Below are 23,894 nucleotides of genomic sequence, written 5' to 3' on the forward strand. Positions count from 1 at the left end.
ATGATGCGCCATGGGGGGTGGTAGGGAGAGCCTCTGGCAGGATGTGACCACAAGTAGCTAATAGCTGTTAGGGTGGGGTGGGGCAAATGCCACCTGATGCAGAATTAGGAGCAGCAAGGACTGGGGAAGGAGGCCCAGGAGACCCCACTTGGGGCTTCCTGACTCTGTCTGCTGCAAGTTGGACTGGGTGTCACCACGTTCCTTGTACAATATATGACCGTGCCGGGCATGACTGTGAACACGTCCTGGTCATAAAAGGGCAGCCGGGACAGCTCCATCGGGCAGTGAGCTTCGTGGACGATCAGGCTCCTCCCACCGAGCACATCTGCCCCCAGGCCCGGGAAAGTACACCTGAGGCGCTGAGGGCGAGAGCCTCCGCCCGGGAGGAACTAGGGTCCTAGAAAGGTGGAGAGTATTGCTTCAACCCCTCCCTCCAGGACAGTAGTCTCCTCCGGCTCACGTGGGCGGGGCCAGCCCCCCACGCGCTATTTCAGAAGCAGGCTTTTAGCTAGTAAGTTGCTTCATACTGTTACAAATAAATTGCAGGAAACAAAATATTTTTAACGATGCGTCTTTTATGTATTTGTATAGTGAACGTTTAAGTGACGTGAACTGATCCACCCACTCAGGGAGGAAAGTAGTCGATGTTAACGAGACACCCCATGGCTCTTCTTGGGAGTCCTCCAGTACCCCGAATTTTCCAAAAGACCTGGGGACTCAGTCCCCGGGGCGGGTAGTTATGACGGAGTCGGGACCTGGAATTTCAGCAACCTGCTACTGTCATTTCTCCTCACGGCCACACGGTGCCGCTGTCGACAACTGGTTCGGCCCAGTCTGGGCGCTGAGCCCATGGGCTGGTTCTCCGTTGCTGGTCAGATCCTGTCCAGGTACTGCAGGTTAAGGAAGATCCCAGTATTCGTGTTTTTAAGCTCAGGCGAGGGGGTTCCTCACCACGTTCCCAGGGGTACGGCTCCCGGTACTTGACTCTGGTTAAACTCGGTCCTCCCCTCCCAACGACAGAAGTCAGTGGCCATCCTCCTAAGAGCATCTGCAAGGGGCCATTACCTTCCCAAGGACCACCCAGCTGAGCTGTGGTACCACTCTTACCAGGGCAGGAGCTCAAACAGCGTGATCATCAGAATCTGCAGTGGAACATCCCCTTCAACAGGAGTCATAGTTTAGTAAGGTACTCGTGTTAGGTCAGCACAAGCCCCTCTGAACTTCTGGTTCAAACGTGAAGCTCTAGGAGAAATAGTGAGAGAATCGGGGGCAGGGGGAGAAGGGTAGGGCTGACTAGCATTTACTAGTTCATGAGATCACTAACTGTGGAACCTTGGGCAAGTAACTTAACCTTTACAATCCTCCGTTTTCTCACCTGTACAACCGGATGAAATTAGCACCTACCTCACAAGAATTATGTAGGAATTAAGTGTGGTGTTTCACGTAAAGCACTTGGCACGAAGTCTTGCACAGCAAGAGTAATAAACGATCGCTATTATTATTATTATTTTATTATTATTATTTCACCATGGATTTTGTCCACCACTCCATCCCAGAGCCGAGGGCAGTCCCACGCACAGATTCTCTCGGGAAGCACCTGCTCTCAGGCCGCTTGAGGATAGCCTGCTAAACCCGGTGTCCTTCCGCTCCTCGCCAGGGTAGAGCATTCCGCGGAGGAAAATGCAGATCACACTTCGCCTGCAGCTGTGCCCTCACCTGAGCTCGCTGCCAGGTTATCGGTCCTTTTCTAACAGTAAAAAGAGAACTAGTTCAAGAAATACATGGTCAAGCTGCGAGGTTTCTTGCTTGAGTGACTTTTCTGAAGAGTCATAAAAAATATAAACAGCATGTGAGGAAAATGAATAGGTATTGAATTGACACAAATAGATATTAAGTAGTATTTATTAAAATTGTCATTAGATGTAAATGAGCTTCTGACCTCAAATTATATTTAAATAATTAAGTCAAATATGAATAGACAGGGATCATGCAGGAGAGGAGAGTCTAGATCCCATATATATGTGTATATATATATATATATATTTTTTTTTTTTTTTTTTTTTCGGTGCACGGGCCTCTCACTGTTGTGGCCTCTCCCGTTGCGGAGCACAGGCTCCGGACGCGCAGGCTCAGCAGCCATGGCTCACGGGCCCAGCCGCTCCGCGGCACGTGGGATCTTCCTGGACCGGGGCACGAACCCGTGTCCCCTGCATCGGCAGGCGGACTCCCAACCACTGCGCCACCAGGGAAGCCCTGGATCCCATAGTTTTATAAAACAAAAGCACTGATAGCAAATAATTTTGGTTACGTGCCCAGCACTGGGCGAGGGACTGAGGGGCACCACCTAAGAATGGGAGAAAGCCCTGCCTTCCGGCGGTTTACTATCTGGTTGAAGACTCAGAATGCACAGCCTGGAGAGTCTGTGTCGGGGGCTGGAGAACTCAGGCAATCAGCCTGGGGCAGGGCCGGGGGCAGCAGAGAGGCCCCCGTGAGCCGCCTGGTCCGTGTCAGCCGAGGGTGAGGCCAGGAATGCGCAGAGCGTCCGGAGCCGAGGGGTATTTGGAAGAGATTTTCTAGAACCGTCCCTCGAAGGACACTTCCCTTCCAAGGGGAGCCCTGGGAGGCTGCGGGGCGGGGGAGGGGCATGTGACTTTGCACTGCCTCACACAGTCTCTCGAGGGCAGTGCTTTGAACGCTGTTGAATCTTCCCGGTTTCCGTTCAGGAGGGCAGAGCTAGCTGGGAACAGACTGGGACCCGGATAAAGGACAAAGGCGAGAAGGTGCAGGGGACTCTCGGGAGCCCGAGTGTGGCAGCGACCTTCCCCTGTCAGGGACAGAGCTGGGCCTTCTGTCAGGTCGAAGCCTTGGCCCGCATCTGAGGCCCTGCTGCCCCATCACTAATACGTGGGCTGCAGCACCCGCTCACTTGCTCATTCAGGGAACCCTGAGATCTCCCGTGGAGGGCAGTGTGACAAGTGCAGGGTGGCATCGACAGGACACTGGACACACGGGGAAGGGGCGGGTCAGAGAGAATGCCTAGAGGACATGACGACGAAGTGGACTCTGATAACCGCGGCTGAGAGGAGTTGGTGACTTAAATGCAAACCAGGCCAATTATTTCTGAAGTAACAGCATCCTGGAGTCTGGGAAAGGGGCTGCGTGTGACTTAGGCCCACCCCCTACCAGCCCAGCTTCCTGTCTCATCCTCCCTCTCAGTTATGCAACAAGCATTGCCCACACGGAGCTGAAATCACAGGCACTTGTGTTGAGTGGCAGAAAGGACAAACCCAGGAGGGCTGAGGGGGCACATCCCAGCCCCCCTCCCCGGGGACTGGGGCACAGAGCGCTCTGGTGGTGCCACTCCACACGGGAGGGCTTTGAAAGTCCCGACCACATGCGGGCTCCTCTGAACCAAAGATGCGTTGCCTTCAATAGAGTCCCACCCTTACTTGCCTTACGGCTGCCGCTGGGGTTTCCACTGCCAACTCCGTAAGCAGGCTCGGAGCCTCCAGATGTGAGGCCCTGGCAGGAGCGAGTGACCAGACGTGTTCCTCCAAGGAAATGACGTCGCTGGGCACCTTTTATAAGGCAGGCCCTGGAGGAGGCGTTTTTGGGTATATTTTTTTCTCATTTGATCCTCATTCAGTATTCATCTCCTGGGAGGGATGTTTTAATTATCTCCATACTGGAAACTGGCTCAGAGAGGGCACCCAAGCATCAAGGGGTGAACCGGGATTTGAACCTGGCTCTGCGCGTATGTCTTCTGCAGCCCACTGCCTCCCCTCGTGATGCTTACCATCGCGTTGGAGGGCGGGGTGACACAAACGAGCCCACGATGCAGCAAGGCCTCTCCTAATTGATATGTTCACCCTCTTCTTTAGAGACGGCACCCGGGACCCTCTCCTGCCCGGTGCACAGCCCGGGGACCCCGAGGGCCCCGAGGACCAAGACCCTGGCGCGGGGCCCGCTGGAGCTGCAGGGCTGCGCCCTGGGAAGGCCCGCGCCCACCCCACATCCCTGCCGGCTGCTCTGAGACGTGCCCGCGGAGCCTCTGCAGAGGCCTCATGGTCCGCCGCGATGGCTCGCCTTAGGGGGACCTCGGAGCCTGCTCCCAGAGCGAAAAGAAGCCCTGACCAGTCCGGCCGCCCGGAGCCGCGGCTGGCGATGTGACTCGCTCCGAGGGCAGGGCGCGCAGACCCCGAGTCGGGGCGATTCGGGGCACGCTCCGGGTCCGGCTCCGCGCGGCACCATGAACGACGACTTCTGCCGGGCGCTGGCGGCCCGCCGGCCCGCGGCGCCCCCCGGCTGCCTGCCTCTGGGCATCGGGCCCCCTCCCCGACCGGCGACCCCGGCCCACGCCGAGCCTCTGGGCGCCGTGCCCTTCCTGCTGTACCCGGGCGCCGCCCGACCGCCCTACTGCGACGCCTACGCGGCCGCGTTCCCCGGCGCGCCCTTCCCGGGCGCCCTGGGCGCCTGCCACTACCCCTTCGAGCCCGCCTTCCTCCAGAAGCGCAACGAGCGCGAGCGCCAGCGCGTCCGCTGCGTCAACGAGGGCTACGCGCGCCTCCGCGGCCACCTGCCTGGCGCCCTGGCCGAGAAGCGGCTCAGCAAGGTGGAGACCCTGCGCGCCGCCATCCGCTACATCAAGCACCTGCAGGAACTGCTGCGCGCCGCCCCCGACGGCCCTGGGCCCCGCGAGCCCCGCGGCCGCGCCCCCCTGGCGCCCGACTCGTCCGAGCCGTCGTGCTGCTCTTCCTCGCCCTTCTTCGAGTCGGAGGACTGCAGTCACTGACCGGGCTGGGGCCGCCCGGGCTCGGGGTGCTCAAGCGTCCGCGGCACCCTCCCTCTGCCAGCGCCACCACGGCCCCGTCCCTTCCAGCGGGGGCACGAGAGAGGCCAGAGCGGCTGTCGGGGGGCGGCGAGGGCGCACGCCCCGTCCATGCCGGCCACCCCGGAGTCGGGCTCCGACTGGGCCTCAGCCCCGCGCAGGGAAGGTCGGAGGTGCCCCGGTCGTGGAGGTCCTGCTCCGCCCTCCGTGGCCACGGGCGCAGCCCAGGAGGCGAGTCTGCTCTGGTCCGCACGCCACGCCCCTGCTCTCCACGAGATGGCCTCAGACGCCAGCGTCCGCTTCGAGGACTTGCTTGTCACCTCCCCCACCCCCGCCCCCCAGAGGAGCCCAGAGGGAGAGGCGCAGGCCAGATTCGGCGTGCACTCAGCCCAGGAGGCGGCGGAGTGTGTGCGTTGGTGGTGCCCTCCGGCTTCCTTAATGGAGGGCCTTACCCACCCCACGCCCCAGTGTGGCCTTTCCTTCCCCCCTTCCCCCGCCCCTGGGGTGGGTGAGGACTGCGTGTTCCCCCCTCAGACTGTACTCTGTGGGCATGGGGACCACATGGGTGTACCGGCGCTGTGTTTGCACGACGGGGCTAAATAAAGACGTTGGGTTTTGTGATTCCCGAGTGGTTGTCCGCCTTCCCTTCCCTGGCACCCCTGTCTCCTTCCCACTCAAGCACTTGTGTGGGGTGTTCTGTTAGCTCATGCATTCAACTAACATTTACAGAGAGCTTAGTACATGCCAGGGGCAGTGTGGAGAGGGCACAGAGTCCCAGAGATAGACACCGCCTCTTGCACAGCTAGGGGCAGGCTGGGGGGGGGGGGGCGGGGAGAAAGGTGGGCACAGCCAGGAGCCCCCCCCACGGGGCGTAGGCATGGGGTGAGGGTGGAGGATCTTGGCCTGACGGCTGCAGGTAGAGATGTGAGGGAGGGCTGTGGACTCCTACTGAGCTGGACCACCCGGCACCCTTTCTGGACAGTGTCCTGGGCCTGCGGGGAGGGGTGGGTCGAACGTTGACACCAAGGGGCTAGTCTGAAGCCTGTGGCTTCATAGCACTTCGTGAGCTCTCGGTCACCCCAGCCTCAAACCTTCCATCCTGTCTGCCTCTGCCCCAACCCAGACCCATTTGTGAGCCCCCAGCCCCACCCCCAGCCTCCCTGGGGACATACTGGGCTGTCACTGGCTGGACTGGGGAGGAATGACAGCTGCCTGGCCGCGGGAGCTCGGCTGGGCAGCAGAGAGCCCGTGGAGGCTAATTTTACTCGCTGGGAGCAGGGAGAGTGATCCCCGGCCCGCCCCGGCTGGCTCAGCAGGGCAGGCTCGCCCAGGGGCTCAGCCGCCCAGTCCCCAAGGCAGGGGCACTGGGGACTCGGGGAAGAGAGGGCAGCGGGTGGAGAGCAGGAGAGAGGCTGAGGCTCCGGGAGCCATGGAGCCGTCCTCGCCCCAGGATGAGGGCCTGAGGAAGAAGCAGCCCAAGAAGCCGGTTCCCGAGGTCCTGCCCAGGCCGCCGCGGGCCTTGTTCTGCTTGACTCTCCAGAACCCCGTGAGGAGGGCCTGCATCAGCATCGTGGAATGGAAGTATCCTTCAGGGCCAAGGGGCTGCACGGGGTGTGTGTGTGTGTCAGGGGAGGCGAGGAGCGGGGCTCACAGATCACAGGCTTGGGGGGCCGGAGACCGGGGCCTGGCGATGGAGCAGGGAGCCTTTGCGAAGGAAGCCCTCAACCGAGGAGCAGGGGCCCCCGGGGCTGAGGCCCAGGTCCTGGAGGCAGCCTGAGTGCCTCTGTAGTGTCTCTGGAAGGTGCTGGAAGGTGTGCTCAAATCCCCAGTCCCCAGCGTCGAGGGCTCCTCTCAGCCTCCCTGGGTTATGGGACAGGACTGGGGTGGGGGGAGGCGACAGCGGGCAGGGCGGGGAGGAGAGATGGGCCTGCACCGAGCTCTGCTGTGACAGCAGGCCTGGGTGGGAGGCACCACGTGGGCACAGGGACATGAGCCCCCTTCTACGTTGGCATTAGCTCTGCGAGGAAGAATGATGAAAATTTCCAGCTTATTTGGGGCAGAGAGGAAGGAGATGCAGAGGGGGGAGGCCATCGTCAAGTGGGGGCTGAGTGAGCTGCTCGGGCATATTTGAAATACTTCTGAAGGGTTTTGGAAGACCAGGCTCCCACCAGCTGTTCCCTAGAAGAAAGGAGAGTAAGGGAGCCGCAGGGACAAGGAAAACCCAGGCGGAGCTGGAAGGTCTGGGTAGGAGTCAGCCCTGCCCCTACGTGGCACCCAGGAGCCTCGTGCCCTCCTGTCTGGGGGTCGAGGGCAGACTTCCCCACCCGTGTCTCTCGCCTGCATCCTGTCCCCTGTCCAGTCCTCTGCCCCGAGGCCGCCTCTCTTCAAACCGCAGAGGAAGGTGGCTGGGAAAGGCGTGGGGTCTCCCTCTAGCCATCTGTACAGGGCATCCCCCAACCACGCATGAAGAGCTCGGGCCTCCCCGCTTCTCCCCCTCGGTGCCCTCCACAGCCACCCTGTAACGGTCAGCCTCCCCGGAGGCTGTGCTACTCACCAGCAAATCCAGGGAGCCTGGTGGGAGTGCCCTCCGGAAAATGGCTGGCAGGGCCTGTGTGGGTGGGTGCATGGCCCTGGGGCCACGGATGCCGTCGGTTACCGTCGGTTACCGTCCCCTCCTCAGGCTGCAGAGTCGAGGTTTCATCCCTCCCGGCCCGCTTCCCGGGGGTGCTTAGCCCAGGCCGCAGCAGCCCCAGCCTCCCTTGCTGATTCTGCGAGGACGCCACGGCGTGTCTGGCCGTGGCTCTGCGGAGCGGGGAGAGCAGTGGTCGGTGGAGCTGGGGGGTTGGGGGGATGGGTACTGAGACGGGGGCTTAAGACTCCCCGGGCCTTGAGGCTGAGTAGCCCCCAGCCAGGAGCCAGAGCCTCGTGGTCCCAAAGCGTCTCAGTGGACGCTCCCTGTTGGAGGAGAGGGAGGCGGGTGCCCCACAGGAGCCTGGCCCCGTCTGTGCCCTGCAGGAGGGCAACGTGGGCCCACCAGCCTGGCCTTGTAGTCAGTCCAGACAGACCCCCAGTGCGCCCTTCCCCTTAATCCCACGAATCCCACGCCTCACTCGAGGGCTCTCCTTAACCCTGCACCAGACCCTTCGAGACCATCATCTTACTCACCATCTTCGCCAACTGTGTGGCCCTGGCCGCGTACCTGCCCATGCCAGAGGACGACAGCAGCGCTCTGAACCTCGGCCTGGTAAGAGGGGTCTTCCCTTCCTCCTGCCGGCCTGCCGCCCAGGCTGCGCGCTGGTAGATGATACTGGAGCTGCAGCCCCCAAGGATACAGACCCCACGTCCCCACCACCTGCAGGACTGGCTGAGGGGCTCAGAGCTTTGCAGGGAAACCTGGCCGGGCTGGCTTCCATGATATCAGTACTGTGCCAGGGGCGCTGTGCTGAGCTCCTTGCGCCAGTAAGCCACGTCCTCCTCCCCATGGCCCCTAAACTAGGCTCATTTGACAGATGTGGAAACTGAGGCTTTGTAGGGCCAGCGATGGGGGCTGAGTGTCGAGTTCCCTCCCCTGCTTGTAACCCGGAGGGACCGTGCTTCCGTGGGGCTTGCCTTTCCGGGATGGCCTGACGGCGAGAGAGCACACGTGTTAGAGCCACGCCATCCTCACACCGGCACCAGTGACAAGTCCACAGGCCAGAAAAGGCCGCGGCTGGAAGGGGCTTTCCAGAACCAGGCTGTCCTGGCTCCTCCCCAGCTCACTCTGTTTACAGATGAGAAAACTGGGGCTTGGGGGGGGTAAAAGACGGACTTACCCAAGAGCTAGATCACAATAAAATGCTTGGTGTTCATTAAGTGCTTATCGGATGCCAGGTTCTGTGCTAATCACTTCCTGTAACTGCCCCCAGGAAGTCAGTAACGTTATTAGACCCATTACAAGACAAGGAAACTGAGGCTCAGGGGGTCACCCCCATGCACGCGTCTTCTCCCAGGGTCTCAGACGCGGGGCTCTGACTTTCAGACCTGGCCTGGATAGCTGTGCCACCAGTGTGGTGACGGTAGGAGGGTCCCTGGGGAAGCCCCTGGAGGTGTTGGGCATTTACCAGGCCCCTGAGGGGACAGGCCGACGGACACGCCCTTTCAGCGCGCTTTTCCTGCACTAACTCTGCGGGGTGGGCGGAAGGAGAACCGTCACGCATGCGTCCAGGGCCTGGAAGGATGGCATCTGTTTCTGCCTCTGCTTTGCGCTGGTTTCCATAGGAATCTATCTTGAGCTGGGGAGAGGCTGGGATTCTAAGTGTGTGCTTGGCTATAAGCGGAAAAGCTCGGGGAGTGGGAGCCGGAGCAGGCAGGCCCTGCGGTGAGGCAGGCGGGGGCGGTGCTCCTCGGGGGCTGGGCCCCATGAGGCCGGTCCCTTGTCTCTGCTCTGGAATCCAGGGGGACCCTGCATCCACTCCACCCTTTAGGACTTCATATCAGGGGGCCTCGGTTCCATTTCAACTCCTAAAGGAGTTGACTATTTTGGAAAGAAACTCCACCCTCCTTGAAGGTGCAGAATCAGACTTTAGCGGGTATGTCGCCTGCCATCTTGAAGCAAAACGGCTACCCTAAAACGTTCACACGGTGCTGTGTGCTTGCCTTTGGCCTGTGGGCTGAGTGGTGGAGTCTTGGGTAAGTTCTAGGGTTCGTAGAGACAGGGTGATGAGTTCTCTGGCAGAACCGGACCGGAAACCTTCCCAAAGTAACAACCATCACGTCAAAGGTCAGAGCTGGGTGGGTCGTTGCTCATCGGTGAGGGACCCTTTGTTGTGAAGCCCAGAGAGGGCAGGTGATACTCAAGGTCACACAGCCAGCTCCTAGCTGAGGCCTCCCCGCTTCTCCTTGTAGTTATATGCTGATCTCCCCAAAAGCCAGCAAGAGGGAAGGGAGGGCAGTTAGAGCAGGAGGGAGGGAGATGGGGGCTTCCTCTCTTCGTCGCCCTATTGGCCACTTTGTAGGAATCTGAGGAAGGTCTGGGACCCCTCCAGTCATCCAACAGAACCATGGTTGGGAGAAGGGAGGCCCAAGGACCCACTCTGCGCTAACTTTCTTATTTAACAGATATTTGTCGTGTGCCTGTTATATCTCTGGCACGTACAGGGGACCTACTTGTGAACCAAACAGACATAATTCCCATCTTGACAGAGATTAATTTATCCAATCAATCAAACAAGCAGTTAAAATGAAATGGGAAACATGCAAGGTCTGGGTGCACTTAGACGTTGTCCGGGAGGAGAACCTGAGTGAGACGGGGGCGTCAGGGTGGCCCCAGCGGATGGCATGTCTGACCTGAGCCTGGAGGGCAGGGCCGGCTTCACGGGGTGTGACCTGCACTCGGGAGGGCTCAGGGGGTGATGCTCTGGGGTCATGGCATCGAAACATCTGATAATTTCATCTTTGAGTCCATGTTTTGTAAGTGAAGTTCAACGGGGATGGGGCACAGGGCCGTGGCTCACTCGTGGTCCTGCCTCTGTCACTTCCCACCCCTCCCCTGTCTCTGAGAGCAGACTCTCAGCTCAGTCCCCTGGGAGGCCACCTGGCAGAGCCTGGGCGTGGTCCCGGGAGCGTCAGGGTTGGCACACGTGCCCTTCAGTGTGTCAGGACAGCCGTGGAGGTGGCTGTCCCCAGCCTGGGCTGACAGCACCATGGCCCATTCAGAGAGGGCCCTGCAGGGTCTGGCTTCTGGCCCTCCTCCCTCTCGGTGCTCTGTGTCTCCTTGGGGGAGGCCTGTCCACCTTGGGTGGAGGCACTGGGCCCGTGTGAAGGGCCAGGGCATGGCTGGGGGCGGCATGTGCGCTGGGTCACGGAGAGGAGGTGCCTGGGAGGGTCTGCACCCTCCTCAAAACACTAAATAGGCCATAAACCCCACCACGATAGGCTGACAAAGGGAGCGTGGAAGGAAGGCATTTCCGCACCTTTAGCGGCACAGGTTGTGAACAAGCACCGTGCACTTGCCTCTTGCGCTGGGCCGGCCAGTCCTGGAGCAGGTCGCAGATGAGTGTGGGGCATGGAGGAGAGGCTGTGGCAGCCCCGCAGGAGGAGCGCTCTGGGTGAGGGGGCACGCGGGCAAAGGGCTGGAGGCACGAGGTGGAGAGACGGGCTGGGATTTGGAACATCTCTCAGGCCATCAGGTAGAACGGGGTGGGGGGGCGGAAGCAGGGAGAGTGGTGTCCAGTGGAGCTGAGGCCCAGGTGACGGTGAAGATGGAGAAGTGGGAGATTTAGGACGGGGGGATCTGTGGACTCGGGGCCTGATGGGCGTGGGGACACAGCATGGGGGAGGGGAGGAAGAAGGCGAGGGTGACACTCGGGTTTCAGAGAGGGTGACGGAGCAGATGGTGGTGTCGCTTTCCGAGACAGGCGTTCCTGGGGGAGGAGCAGGCTGGACTGGGAAAGGGGGACGGCGAGGTCAACCCCCGACGGTGCAGCTGCAGAGGTCTGCGTCCCCCCAGCACGGAGGTTTGCAGGTCTGAGCACTGGGCGACCGAAGCTCCCTCACTTCGGGTGACTGCAGACTAGCTGGGGTGAAGGGGGAAAGGTCAGGGGGCAAGAAAGGCTTCCCACAGGGGCCTGGTGTGCAGACTCCAGGCAGCTGGCCCCCTCGCTCATGGGAGGGAAGCCTCGACACCTGTCCTGGGAACAATCTCCCCTGGGAGGCAGGGGGCCCCTCCGGGAGCTTTTTCCTCCTTCTCCCCCCGCCCCCTGCCCCAGCTCTCACTGAGGCTGAAAACTGCACCAGCCGGGCTGGAGAAGCTGACGGTGGTTCAGACGATGGGCTCTGGAGCTGCAGCTGTGTGATCTTGGGCAAGTTACTTAACTTCTCTGTGCCCTCAGTTCCCTCACTTGTAAAATGGGGATAACACCGTAAAGTTCAGAGAAGGTTCTGGATGAGTCAAGCCCTTATAAATTATGCCACGTTGTCTAACGACACAAGGAATCTTTATTATGCGGGGTCACAGTGCCTCAGCGTGGGCTCCCCAGCCACAAAGCCCCTGTCACAGAGACCCCAGGTTGTTCCAGAGTCAAAGGGTATAATCCCTAGCAGCTATGACCAAAGGATTATTTCAGACAAAAAATTCTTCTTCAGCCCCACCACCTGTCCCCAATCTCTTTAACCCTTCTCCTCTCCTTCCAACATCCAAGTCCTCTGAACGGCTTTCCTGGCCCCGCCCCCGGCCCCATCCTCTAGCCAATCATCTCCATCGTCATCATCGCCATCATCATCTTCATCCTCGGCTGTCGGGCACCTGCCCCACGCCAGGCGCTGCTCTGACGGCTCTCAGTGCACTGTCCCCCTGAGTGCCCACCACGGCCTCACAAGGCAGCACTATTTCTCACTTTTACAGATGAAAACACTGAGGCACAGCGCATGCCCAGTGGACGCCGCGGGCAGACCTGTACCCTCGGTGGGGCATTGGGCGCGGCTCCCTGGACATCAGAAGGGGACACAGGAGGAGAGGGGTCTCTGCTTCCCTGGGGAGTGGCCTGCGGGGGGCGGGTCCCAGGACAGCAGGCCCCGGCCCCTCCCTGCGTGAGACCCCACTTTCTCCCGACTGTGGAGGTGCTGAGATCTAGCCCCACCCCTCCTTGCCCCAGAGAGCAGGCTGCTTGAGGCCTGCAGGACCAGTGGCTAACACGGCTGTCCCAGGGTTCTGCCAGCCGAGTGGAGGCTGGGGACTCCGGTCACAAAGGGGCTCCGTGGGTCAGGGGAGCAGGAGGACGGAATAGACCCTGAGCTGCCCCAGGGCCAGCAAAGGGCAGGGAGGTGAAGGCTGAGACCAGCACCAGACCAGGACCCTGCAAGTCCAGCTCTGCCCCTCGAAGGGCTACCTGCTCCCTGAGGCCAGAAGGAGCCCTGCTCCTGGGGGACTCCCTGACTGAATCAATTAAAGGAAACCTTTGGGAGGGTCTCCATTCCAGCCTGGGCCAGCCTGAGGGGACCCACGTGGAAAAACAAGAGCCGTGATCAGAGTTACCAGTGCTGGGGACAGGCTAGAAATGATCTATCACTTCGCCCACAAACTAAAAGGAAAAACTGATGAAAATATAGAAGGAACGCATGTCAGAGGTTAATTCAACGGGTAACAGAACAAGGAAGAGGGTAGAGTTGGCTCAAAGAGAATTTGAGAAACAGGAATCCATGCTATCGGAGAAAAAGTGATAGGCTAGGATTGCCTGCCGGGTGGCACACTGGGCTAGCTACAGGGCCATGGAAGTGCGGCCGCGGGAGGACGGTTTCTATCAGGCAGAAACCATTTGTGCTTCTTGGGGGCAGAATCCTGAGACTCAAACAACGGTACAGCCCCCAGGTCAGTGGTTTTTAGGGAGGGGCGTTGGGCGGCGCCTGGAACTTGGGGAGGAGCCTGTGTCCTGAGCTCCGCTAACGTCTAGAGGGCAGAGGCCGGGATGCTGCTACACCTCCCCCCTTGCAACTCACAGGACAGCCCCGCGCCTGCCGACAAAGGGCTGTCCGCCCCAAATGCGGGGAGTGCTGAGGCTGAGAAACCCGCCCTAGACAACGAAAGACCCCTTGGCCGGACCTGTGAGCAAAGGTTCCAACAAGCACGCGGTGCCTGATTTCCGAGTTCTAAATGATTTCTGGTAGCACGGTCAAGCTAGCCTTGGTGCTCAGGCGCGGCGGGGAGGCCGGCGGGACTGGATGGGCCTGTCTCTCCTCGGGGCCTCCCTCCCTCCCTCCCTCCCAAGCCCGCCTGCCCTCAGACCGCAGCCCCTGCACATTCCTGGGGCTCCGGTTGCTGCTGGCTAAGCCTCTGGCATCCAGGGCGCTGTCTTTTTTTAGGGTCTGGAATGTGCCTGCTGAGGCCACAGCCCACTCCACCTCCCCTCGGAAGGACCCCAGTTCTGGCCTGGCCCGTCAGAGACCCTGGACTTGCAGGGCACAGGCGTCCAAGCCGGGGCCACCGGACAAGCTTCTGGCAAAATGACAGGAGAGCCTGGCTTTTAGGCGCCGCTCGGAGCCTGCCCTCTCCCACCGAGGGGACTCAGAGTCCCCCCAGGACCGTCGTGGTGACGAGTGTCTGGCAGACACACGGGGATGGCAGAGTAGGTGGCCGCTCTGTCCCCTCTCTGCCCTCACAGTACTCCTAGTCCACAGCCAAGCCCCTCCGAGCCCAGGCCTGGGGGGCGAGGGACAGGCTCCGATGAGCCCCTCCAGGGGTCCCTGGGTGCCCTTTCTCCCCCTCCCAGCACGGCGTGGTTGAGGCCACGGACCCTGGATTCACATTATGGCCCTGCCACTCAGCGATCCTGGAGAAATTACTTAACCTCTCTGTGGTTCAGTTTCCTCATCTGTTAAATGGGGGTAAGAGTGCTCCCCTTCAGGGTCCCTGTGAGGATGAACTGTGTGTGTATGGCTAGAACAGGGCCTGGCACAGAAGCTTAATGACCCAGAGCTGTTGTCACCACGATTACCCAAGACAGTACCACCTCCCACCCTCTCCCAGGTGGGCTCCCCGCTTTCCCTCCTCCGCCATCACCACCCCGCCCCAGGCGAAGAGGCTCCTCCTCTGTGACCCGCAGCTCCGCTGGCTCCCTTTTCTGGACTGTCCCACACGCCTGACCCTCCCGGACCCATGGGAGCTGGTCTCCATGCGGGAAGACAGGGGGAAGGCAGGGTGGTGGAGAAGGCCGCTCAGACCGCACCCTTTTGGGTGAGAGTTCACTGGGATAAATATAGCCACTTCCCTCACTCCAACAGGTCATTTTCCAGACCTGGAGGCTCAGGTGGTCATGCAGACAGATGGCAGGGCCCGGGACACCTGCGGGCGGTGTGGTCACAGGACGCCGGGCCGGCTTCCCCGAGATGCTGTGGGCCGAGTCGGGGCAGGTGGGCTGGAGCCCCACTGCCCTCCAAGCCCCACCTCCCTCAGCTGCACATAGGAAAAGCAGCAGAGCAGGGGGGAAGCTCAACGCACCACTGGGGTGCCCAAGAAGTACCATCTTTATTCCTAGAAACCAACTTTGTTTGGGTCCTAAGCCCACATCCCTCTTCAGTCAGGGCTGTTCTCTGGTCACCCTGCGGCCCCAGCCCCGGGTCTCAGGCAGCACCAAGAAGCAGGGGCTGTAGGGCCTCGCCCAGCCGGGCCGAGGCCATGTTGTTCTGGCCATATGGTTCCCCAGGCCGCCGTCCGCTGTCTCCACGTTCAGGAAGCAGGAGGCCTTGTCAAGCCCGTACCCTGCTTTCTCAGGGGTCCTCAGGGCCCCTCTCCCAGATCCAGCCACATCTTCAGGGTGCTGTGGGGAAGCAGGCCCAAGGTCGATCTACCCTTGAACCTCCAAACCCTGGGGTGAGTCTCGGTTTTGCTGGGGAGACGCCTCCACCATGCCTCCCACACCAGGGTCGGGCCTCAGCAAACCACCATTCGGGACCTGCCTCCAAACCTCTCCCGAGGCGCAGGGCCCAGCATCTGCTTAAGGGGCGAGACAGGGGATGACGCCAGGAGGGAAACAGTCCCTGACTGGCAAAAGCATCTCGTGGCAGCCGTGCCCGCCAGCCTGCCCCGAGCGCTGGCTGGGGACCACCACGGGCCACCCCCCTCCAGGCGCCAGCTCCCCGACCCTCAGACAAACCCACTGTGGCTCATTGAAGCAGACGTGCCTTGAAGAGTTAACAGATAGAGTGGAACGCCACTCCCCTCGCCCCCCAGTAAGATTTGTGTCCTAACAGGTCACAGTGCCTTGAGCCTAAGGAAGGAGCCTCAGCCCTGGGATGGGCCGGCCGCCTTCCCGGGACCTGTGGCCACAGCTGCCTGTGGGTTCTCTGCAGCCCCGCCCCGACCAGCCTGGTAGGGTCTTTCTGTGGACCCTGCAGATCCCAGAGCCCTCCAAGGGGCTGTGGGGGGCGGGGAGGCTGGGGTCCAGGCCAGCTGTCGGGCAAGCCCCAGTGCCCGGGGCAGGAGTGCGGCCCCTCTGCAGTCAGACAGGGAGACTGAGGCCGAGCAGGCCCCCTGGAGGGAGCCCAGCCCACTGCCACCCCCTCCCCACAGAGCCCGGGGCCTGCCAGGGCGGGTGAGCCGTCGGGCCAGGGTGGCTGACCCCTGGAGAGAGAGGACTCAGCCCGAAAATAGAGGCAGTGAGCGGGGCGGATGCAGCCTGAGCCCTGCTGTTTCCAGCCCAGGACTTTGGGAGGGTCTGGCTCCAGCGCCCCCAGAAGCAGGTGCAAGGCCTGTGGGCCAGGGTCACGTTCCAGGCCCACCTCCGGCCAAGCGTGGCCCCAGGGGCCCAGTGAGAGGCCTGTCTGTGGAGGGACGTTTGGTAGTTAAGGTCCTTCCTTCTAGGGAGCTGGTATCGGAGCCCTCGCCTCAGAGACAGACAGGTTTATGGTCCTCCCTCGAGGTCGGGGGGCGGGGGGGGGCCGGGGCAGGCACGTCTTCCCTGCCCTGGAGCCAGAGCCTGGGGTCTAGCATCCCTTCTCGGGAACAGAGATCGTGAGGCCACACCTGCTTTGGAGGTATGTGGCGGCAGAGGTTAAATTTTCCGTTGTGTATTCATTCAACAAACACTTCCGGAGCACCTACTGTGCGCCAGGCAGTACTGTGTGCCCCAGAGCAGAGCTCCGCAGACAATCTGTGAGGAAAGACCACTTTGTCGCCGTTAAATCTCATGCAGCCGTGGGCTGACCAGCCGTCCTCCCACGCGGGACCGTGGCACAGCCTGTGCCGTGTGGGACTCACAGCCCATGTTGGTCTGTGACCCACCCACGTGCTTGGAGGGTGTGGCACGTCGCTCTGATGGCTCCCAAATGCTGCTTCTCAGAGCCTCTACATCGCTCATCCCAGGGTGACGACAGTGGGTCAGCGCCAGGGACACTGACACATCAGACACCCACGTGGCCGGCGTGGTTCTAGATGCCGGTGACACAGCAAAGGCTCTAGACTGTACGGTCAGGTCGGGGGGGACAGTCAAAGGAAGGAGAGAAGCAGAGCACGTCAAGCAGTGACAGCTGCTGACAAAGAGCCCAAGCAGGGGAAGAAGACAGCTGCGGGAGGGGAGGAGGGGTCCGGAGGGCCTCTGGCAACTTTGGGGTTGGGGTCCTAAAGAAAGAAGACAGCAGCCGTGGGGCTGTCTGGGAAGGACCTTCTAGGCAGAGGGAATGGCAAGGGCGAAAGCCCTGAGCCCCAGAGGTCTTTAGGGGTGGGAGGGGAGTCGTGCCCAGGGTGAGCATCATTGCCTGGTGGGCTGGGGGAGTCCTGCCACCAGCCCCGCCTTAGCCACCACCATCAGAGACTCAGGGAAGCTGCCCGCGGGTGCCCCTGGCCCCCACCCAGCTCCCATTGCCGTTGAGGGAATGTCACCTCTTCCGTCCTGTGGCAGAGAAACCAGGGGCATCCCCGCTCGTGGTCTCGGGGGGCTGCAGTTTGGCGGAGGGTGGTGGAGAGCAGCACGGTGGTACGGGGACTGCAGGCCACACAGGGGGAGCTCGCCCTGGGGGCTCAGAGGGATCTGGGCAGATGACACGTCGGCTGGGTGACGGACCTGGGGACACAGGCAGAGGGGCCGCTGTGGACAGGGGCGCCGGGACCGGGGCAGCGGGAGAGCCAGGGCCTGGACATCACACGGGGGCTGTCAGGGGGTCGTGCAGGTGGGGAGGCGTGGGGACACAGGCTGTGCGAGTTTGGGGGACAGGCCGGCCGGTGCGGAGTGCAGGTGGATCCAGCAAATGTTAGGGTGCAGAAAGGCCTGGGCTGGGTGGGTGGAGGTACCCAGGGCAGAGCAACGGGAGGGGTCCGGAAAGACCCCGGGTGTCCCCACTGGGCAACTCAGGGCCATTGGCCAAGACAGAGACCCCTCGGAGGAGCAGGCTCTGGGGCAGGGAGTGTCTGGTTGGGTTAGAGGTGGGCCGGACGGAGCCCAGGCCCGTGAGCCGCCCCCAGACAAGACCTCGGACCACAGCTCCGCGAGAACCAGAGCACGCGGTGCGGAAAGGCTGTCACCCCCTGAGTGTCGGGAGGGGCCCGGCAAGGCGGACGCTCCCACACGACGGTCTCCTGTCCTCCGCTGATTCAGGCAGGGAGCAATCGTCATCTCTGTTTTACAGACGAGGAAACTGAGGTTCACGGAGGCTTAGGAACTCACCCAGGGAAACAGAGCTGCCGGGAGAACCGCTATGCCCGAAACCCCCTGCTCCTCTCTGCCCGCTGGAGTGGGGAGCCTAAGGAAGCGGGGATGGGAGGTGGGGGGCTGGGAAGGTTGAGGACGTGGATCTCGGACAGACAGCCAGCGCCGCCCGCGGCAGCCAGGGAAAGAGCCCCGGCCGGAGGGGCTCGGGGGCCACCCAAGGTGACATCAGTGGCACAGTTTCTGTGACACAGGAAGGAACACGTCCCCCTGCCTCTCCTAGGGCGGGGGCGGGGGGTGTGCATACGCAGGGCTCCCACGCAGTGTGCTCTAATTCCAGGAGCTCCAGAGTCGGGCCGGGGGAGCTCTCGGGCCGCGGAACCTGCGGGACCCCAGGGCCCTCGACGAGCCCCCTGGGAGCCAGGCGGCAGCCGGACAGGCAGGGGCAGGTGCAGGCGGCCCTCCGGCTACATGGCCGGCCGCCCGGCCTGTGAGCACAGCAGCTATTTTGGGCCCTGTTTTCCCTCCCCTCAAGCCCACTTCTGCCTTGCCCCTGGGGTGGCAGCCACTTGGGCATTTACACACTGACTCCACTTCACTCTGCGCCTCCTTCCTCTCTCCTGATGCTGCGTCTGCCTCCCGGGCAGCCTGCCCTGTGGGGGAATGGACCCCCGCCCCCTCAGCCCTGCCGTGGCCGTGCTGCACCCACCCCCTGGCAGGGCCTCTCCGTGGAGCGATTGCCCCAGTTCCCACCGGTGGCCCTACGCAGGCCCTTGAATGGATCGGTTCTGCTTTGCATTCTAACCCTACCTTACTGTTTTCTGGAGGAAGGAGAAAGCTTTGGAATTACAAATTGGTGGAAGGGACTAGGGTCCAGGTTAAGGAAAGCAGGCCTAGCCCATATATGCCTCAGTTTCCCCCTCAACATACAAAGGGAGAACTTGCTTTCAGGAAAATGCTCTGAATACCAAGTTGGGAGGGTTCTGGGACCAGATCCATAGTAACGAGCCGTTGGCGCCCTCTTCCCTTGCTTTCCACATCTACCCACTCGGAAGTTAAAGTAAATTCTCTTCCAGGTCACTAGCGGGGTGGCCCCAATACAGTGATGGCTCTGTAGTGTGCTGGCCCAGTGGTGGCGGGCTTTCTGGGGTGGGTGTGGGTGACTGACGGTGACATGGGCTTGGGTTGTGAGGTCCAGAGGACGGTGGTCCAGTTCTCTCTCTGTGCTCCTGTGGTCCTGCAGGGCTGCAGCCCAGTCCGGGGCGGGGTGGGCTTGGGGGGCGGCTCGCTGGTGGGGGCGCGTGGGCAGAGCTCTCAGAAGTCACCAGCCTGGCTGGGATGGCTGCAAGGACAGCGGCGTCAGCCTGGAGCTCTGACAGGGTGACCTGCTTCTCCGGAAATAGCTCTCTCCTGGGCCCAGAGGATGGGGCAGGGCGACCGGGCCACCTGCTGTAGGCCACCTGCTGCCGGCCTACAGGCAGGGGAGGGTCTGGGGGAGCGGGCAAGGCCTTCTGCAGGGGGCACTAAGCCGAAGCCCTTGGCCTCCGAGCTGTGGGGCCTCGTCCAGGCACAGGGACCCCCGACACCCGCCTGGCGCGTCGGTGCTTGTGCCCTTTAAGTGGCTGCCTGCAGGCCGCAGCAGGCGTGGGCAGCTGGGGTGGGCCGGGGGTTACAGAAAAGTACATGAGAGGTAAGACCTTGAGCAGCCGGGAGGCCCAGCTGGAGTCCCGAGGACTGTCCCCCACCTCCTACTGTGAGTCGTCAGGACGAGGGGGGAGAAAGCCGCCCAAACAAGAGCCATCTGGGGGCCTTCACTCTGGGGGCTGCCCTGACCGTTCATTCATTCGTCCAGTTCTAGGCCTGAGAAGTGAAGTCATTAAAAAAAAAATAACAAAAACCCCCACACCTCATGAAGTTTATACTGTAGTGCGTAAGATAGGAAATGAACCAGACGGAAATACATGTGGCATTTCCAGCTAGGGATCAGCTAAGAAGACAAAGTGGGAGGAGGAACACAACGTAGCAGAGGCCCCCTGGGGAGGGACCACCCGTGGGGGGAGGGGGGAGGGGGGAGGGAGGGAGCTGGCGGCGCGGGACGCCGTGGACCGGGCCGCAGAGCGGCGGAACAGGGTGCAGAGGTAGGGGAGCCGTGGTGTGACTGCCTCGCCCTGCAGGAGAAGCTGGAGTACTTCTTCCTCATCGTCTTCTCCATTGAGGCCGCCATGAAGATCATTGCCTACGGCTTCCTGTTCCACCCGGACGCCTACCTGCGCAGCGGCTGGAACGTGCTGGACTTTATCATCGTCTTCCTGGGGTGAGTGAGGCCCGGGGGTGCGGTTGAGCTCAGCGGGCTGCCCGAGGGCCCGGAGGCAGGTGCAGCAGTGCAGGGGTGTGGGCCGGGGACAGGGGTGGGGGGGGCGCCCACAGCTCACACCCTCCGCAGCCAGGCACCGCCAGTCTCCTTATTTTCTCTCTCTTTTTTTAAAAAATAAGTTTATTTTTGGCTGCGTTGGGTCTCTGTTGCTGCGCACGGGCTTTCTCTAGTTGCGGCGAGCGGGGGCTTCTCTTTGTTGAGGTGCAGAGGCTTCTCATCACGGTGGCTTCTCTTGTTGTGGAGCACGGACTCTAGGCGCACAGGCTTCAGTAGTTGTGGCTCGCGGGCTCTAGAGCACAGGCTCAGTAGTTGTGGCACATGGGCTTAGGTGCTCCGCGGCTGTGGGATCTTCCAGGACCAGGGCTCGAACCCGTGTCCCCTGCATTGGCAGGTGGATTCTTAACCACTGCATCACCAGGGAAGCCCTCCTTATTCTCTTCACACAAAACTGGAAATGTGTGAGTGGCTCCAGTGCCCAGCAGTTTCTGGACGTTCATAAACTTCTCATGCTTTACTATCATCTATTCATTTATTCCATGGGCCTGTGCTGAGCACCTGTTATTTGGGTCCATGAGAACAGACGTTTAATAACCCGTATGAGCCTGCTTGGGCTGCTGTAACAAGATGCCACAGACTGGGGGCTGAGACCACAAAAATGTATTTTCTGACTGTTCTAGAGGCTGGAAGTCCAAGATCAAGGTGTGGCCAGGTCTGCATTCTCCTGAGGCCTCCCTCCTTGGCTTGCTGACGGCCGCCTTCTCGCTGTGTCCCCACGTGGTCTTTCCTCCATCCACACGCACCCTTGGTGTGTGCCCAAGTTTCCTCTTCTTCCAAGGGCCAGGATGGGAGGCTGAATTAGGGCCCGCCTGAACAGCCTCGTTTTCACTGAATCACCGCTTTAAAGGTCCTATCTCCAAATACTGCCACATTCTGAGGCCCCAAAAGTTAGGACTTCAACGTATGAATTTGGAGTGGGGGGGAGCGTGGTTGAGCCCATAACATAAATTTGGTAGCCACGACCTAATTATAACAGCAGCGTTTGTCATACACTTACTCTGTGCTTTACATGTACCATCTCGTTTGATTCTCCCAACAATCCTCTTATTTTCTCCATTTAAGGAAGGTAAGGCGCAGAGAAGTCAAGCAACCCACCCAAAGTCACACAGCCAGCCAGTGGCGGTGCCAGGATTTAAACCAAGGCACTCTTGCTCCAGAGCCTGCCCTTAACCACTAGGCTGCCCTTCCACTCACTAAAAATCATATCCCTTCTCTGCTAATTGCCGAGTGCTGCTTTAGGCACAGCAGGACACAGAGAATTCTGTGAGTCAGCTTCTGCTTGACGGACTGCCTGGCTGGAGGCCACGAGTCTGTGCAGAACAAGGCCACGCAGCGCACCGTTGTTTCACACGCGGTGCAGCCCAGGGGGTTCAGATATCAACGGAAGGGTTCCTAAAGAAGGACTTGAGATGGACCTCGAAGGATAGTGGCAATCGGAGTACACTGAGAGCAGGAAGGACCATAACGGGGCTTTGTCAGAAATGCAGTGAAGGAGAGCTCGACGGAGAACCAGCTGCGGGCTCTCTCCTCCGCGTTCCCCCTTCCTCCGAGCGCGAGTGTGGGCTGCTGGAACCCTCCACCCACCACGGGCTGTGCTCAGCCCCCGGCCTGACCGTAGCTGCCCCCTCCAGGACCCAGAGTGGCCATCACACATGGACCCGACGCTCTTCTTACTGAGCCTGAACGTGGCCTCAGGATTTTTTCTAAAATTCCCCAGACGGGCGTCACCAAACCAGAGCTGCTAGCGACTGATGAACTGTACCTTGCCGCCTGCCCCCAGTCTTTCCACCGGTACCCTGAGCATGGATGGGACACGGGGCCCCTGAGCCCCGGGCCAGAGGCTTAGTGGACCGCTGGGCCACCTTCTGTCCCTCTCGTCCTCCTCAGGGTCTTCACCGTGATTCTGGAGCAGGTCAACGTCATCCAGACCAACACAGCCCCCATGAGCAGCAAAGGCGCCGGCTTGGACGTCAAGGCTCTGAGGGCCTTCCGCGTGCTCAGACCGCTCCGGCTGGTGTCCGGGGTGCCCAGTGGGTGGCAGAGCCCCTCCCCCTCGCCCCAGTCCTGGGTCCCCTCCTACCCTGGTGTGGAGGAGGCTCCGAGGGAGGGCCAGGAGACCAAGAGGGGGGCTAAGGCGTCCTTCTCCCCCTGGCCTCACGCCCCCCCAGGCCTGCAGGTGGTCCTCAACTCCGTCTTCAAGGCCATGCAGCCCCTGTTCCACATCGCCCTGCTTGTACTCTTCATGGCCATCATCTATGCCATCATCGGGCTGGAGCTCTTCAAGGGCAAGATGCACAAGACCTGCTACTTCATCGGGACGGGTAAGCTTCCGGGCCGGGGTGTCGGGAAGGTCTGCGGATGTCTCGAGAGGGGGATTCACCCAGCCGTGGAGAAGCCCCAGGACTAGGTCATTGCTTCCCCCATCCACTGACCTTGGGGATGGCTTTCTCCTGGACAAGGGAGATTGGGCGGGAAGTAGCTCTGCTGGGGTCAGGGGGCAAGGGGGGTGAACGGTCAGGTTCTTCCTCTGAGCACCCCTGCCCCACATAAGGCTGGTGCCCTTGGGCTTTCTGGCCACTTGTGGATTGACATGTAGGCTCAGAACCAGCCCGAATTTCTGTCTGTACTTGCCTTGTAGCTCGAGTCTTAGCTTTTAGTCCAGGGCCCACAGGGTGGGGTCTGAATGGGACTCAGGAAGCACCCGACGGCCGAATGGCCCCTGGTCAGAGATGAGCTACCTCGGGGCCTGGATGAACTACACCTTCTAAACCAGCATCTCTCAAACTGCCTGCTCTCAGGACCCCTTTGGGGGATTTCCCTGGTGGTCCAGTGGTTAAGACCCCACATTTTTACTGCCGAGGGCGTGGGTTCAATCCCAGGTCAGGGAACTAAGATCCTGCGTGCCGTGTGGCCAAAAAAAAAATTTTTAATTAAAAAAAAAAAAAAGACCCCTTTGCACTCTTCAAAATTATTGAGGGTCCCAAAGAGTTTTTGTTTATATAGGTTTTGTCTGTTGATGTGTACGGTGTTGGGAATGAAAACCGAGAAAAATGTCATAGTATTAATTTATTAACTCGTTTTAAAAAGAATAGTAATAGACCACTTACATACTAACAAATAATGTACTTTCTCAAAGTTGAAAAAAATTACTGAAAAATAACTTTATTTTCCCAAACCAAACCAAAAATGTTTGGCGACAAGAGTGGTACCGTTTTACATGTTCTCTGGACCTCCTTACTGACCTGGCTTAGTGGATGTCGGCCGAGCTCTCCCATCGCTGCATTCGGTCTGTTGCGACATCACATGTCACATTGATCTGGAAAACCCCGCCCCTACCTCTGTTCAAAGAATGAGAAACGAGGGGGCACATAGAGTCTGGGCATTTTTTTTTTTTTTGCGGTACGCGGGCCTCTCACTGTTGTGGCCTCTCCCGCTGCGGAGCACAGGCTCCGGACGCGCAGGTTCAGCGGCCATGGCTCACGGCACGTGGGATCTTCCTGGACCGGGGCACGAACCCGCGTTC

At 60.6% G+C, this 23,894-nt stretch overlaps 2 protein-coding genes across 2 annotated transcripts in view; both read left to right on the plus strand.

Annotated features, from left to right (window-relative positions):
* Nucleotides 1-4,249: 4,249 nt before the first annotated feature.
* ASCL5 (achaete-scute family bHLH transcription factor 5) lies at nucleotides 4,250-4,962 on the plus strand (the record flags this gene model as incomplete). Its single annotated transcript, XM_079941614.1, has 1 exon — nucleotides 4,250-4,962. One exon carries the CDS (start codon nucleotides 4,250-4,252, stop codon nucleotides 4,790-4,792), a length of 543 nt encoding a protein of 180 aa, XP_079797740.1. The 3' UTR covers nucleotides 4,793-4,962.
* A 1,295-nt stretch (nucleotides 4,963-6,257) lies between these two features.
* The window catches only part of CACNA1S (calcium voltage-gated channel subunit alpha1 S), a gene marked incomplete at its 5' end in the record, with an annotated part of 60,112 nt that continues 42,475 nt past the window's right edge, over nucleotides 6,258-23,894 (plus strand). Inside the window, 5 exons of the mRNA XM_079934664.1 lie at nucleotides 6,258-6,409; nucleotides 7,967-8,072; nucleotides 20,115-20,254; nucleotides 22,259-22,401; nucleotides 22,540-22,692. Coding sequence (XP_079790790.1) covers nucleotides 6,258-6,409; nucleotides 7,967-8,072; nucleotides 20,115-20,254; nucleotides 22,259-22,401; nucleotides 22,540-22,692 — 694 coding nt within the window. The remainder of the gene's footprint in view (nucleotides 6,410-7,966; nucleotides 8,073-20,114; nucleotides 20,255-22,258; nucleotides 22,402-22,539; nucleotides 22,693-23,894) is intronic.

Source organism: Stenella coeruleoalba (genome assembly GCF_951394435.1).
Source record: "Stenella coeruleoalba genome assembly, chromosome: 1".
Taxonomy (NCBI): Eukaryota; Metazoa; Chordata; class Mammalia; order Artiodactyla; family Delphinidae; genus Stenella; species Stenella coeruleoalba.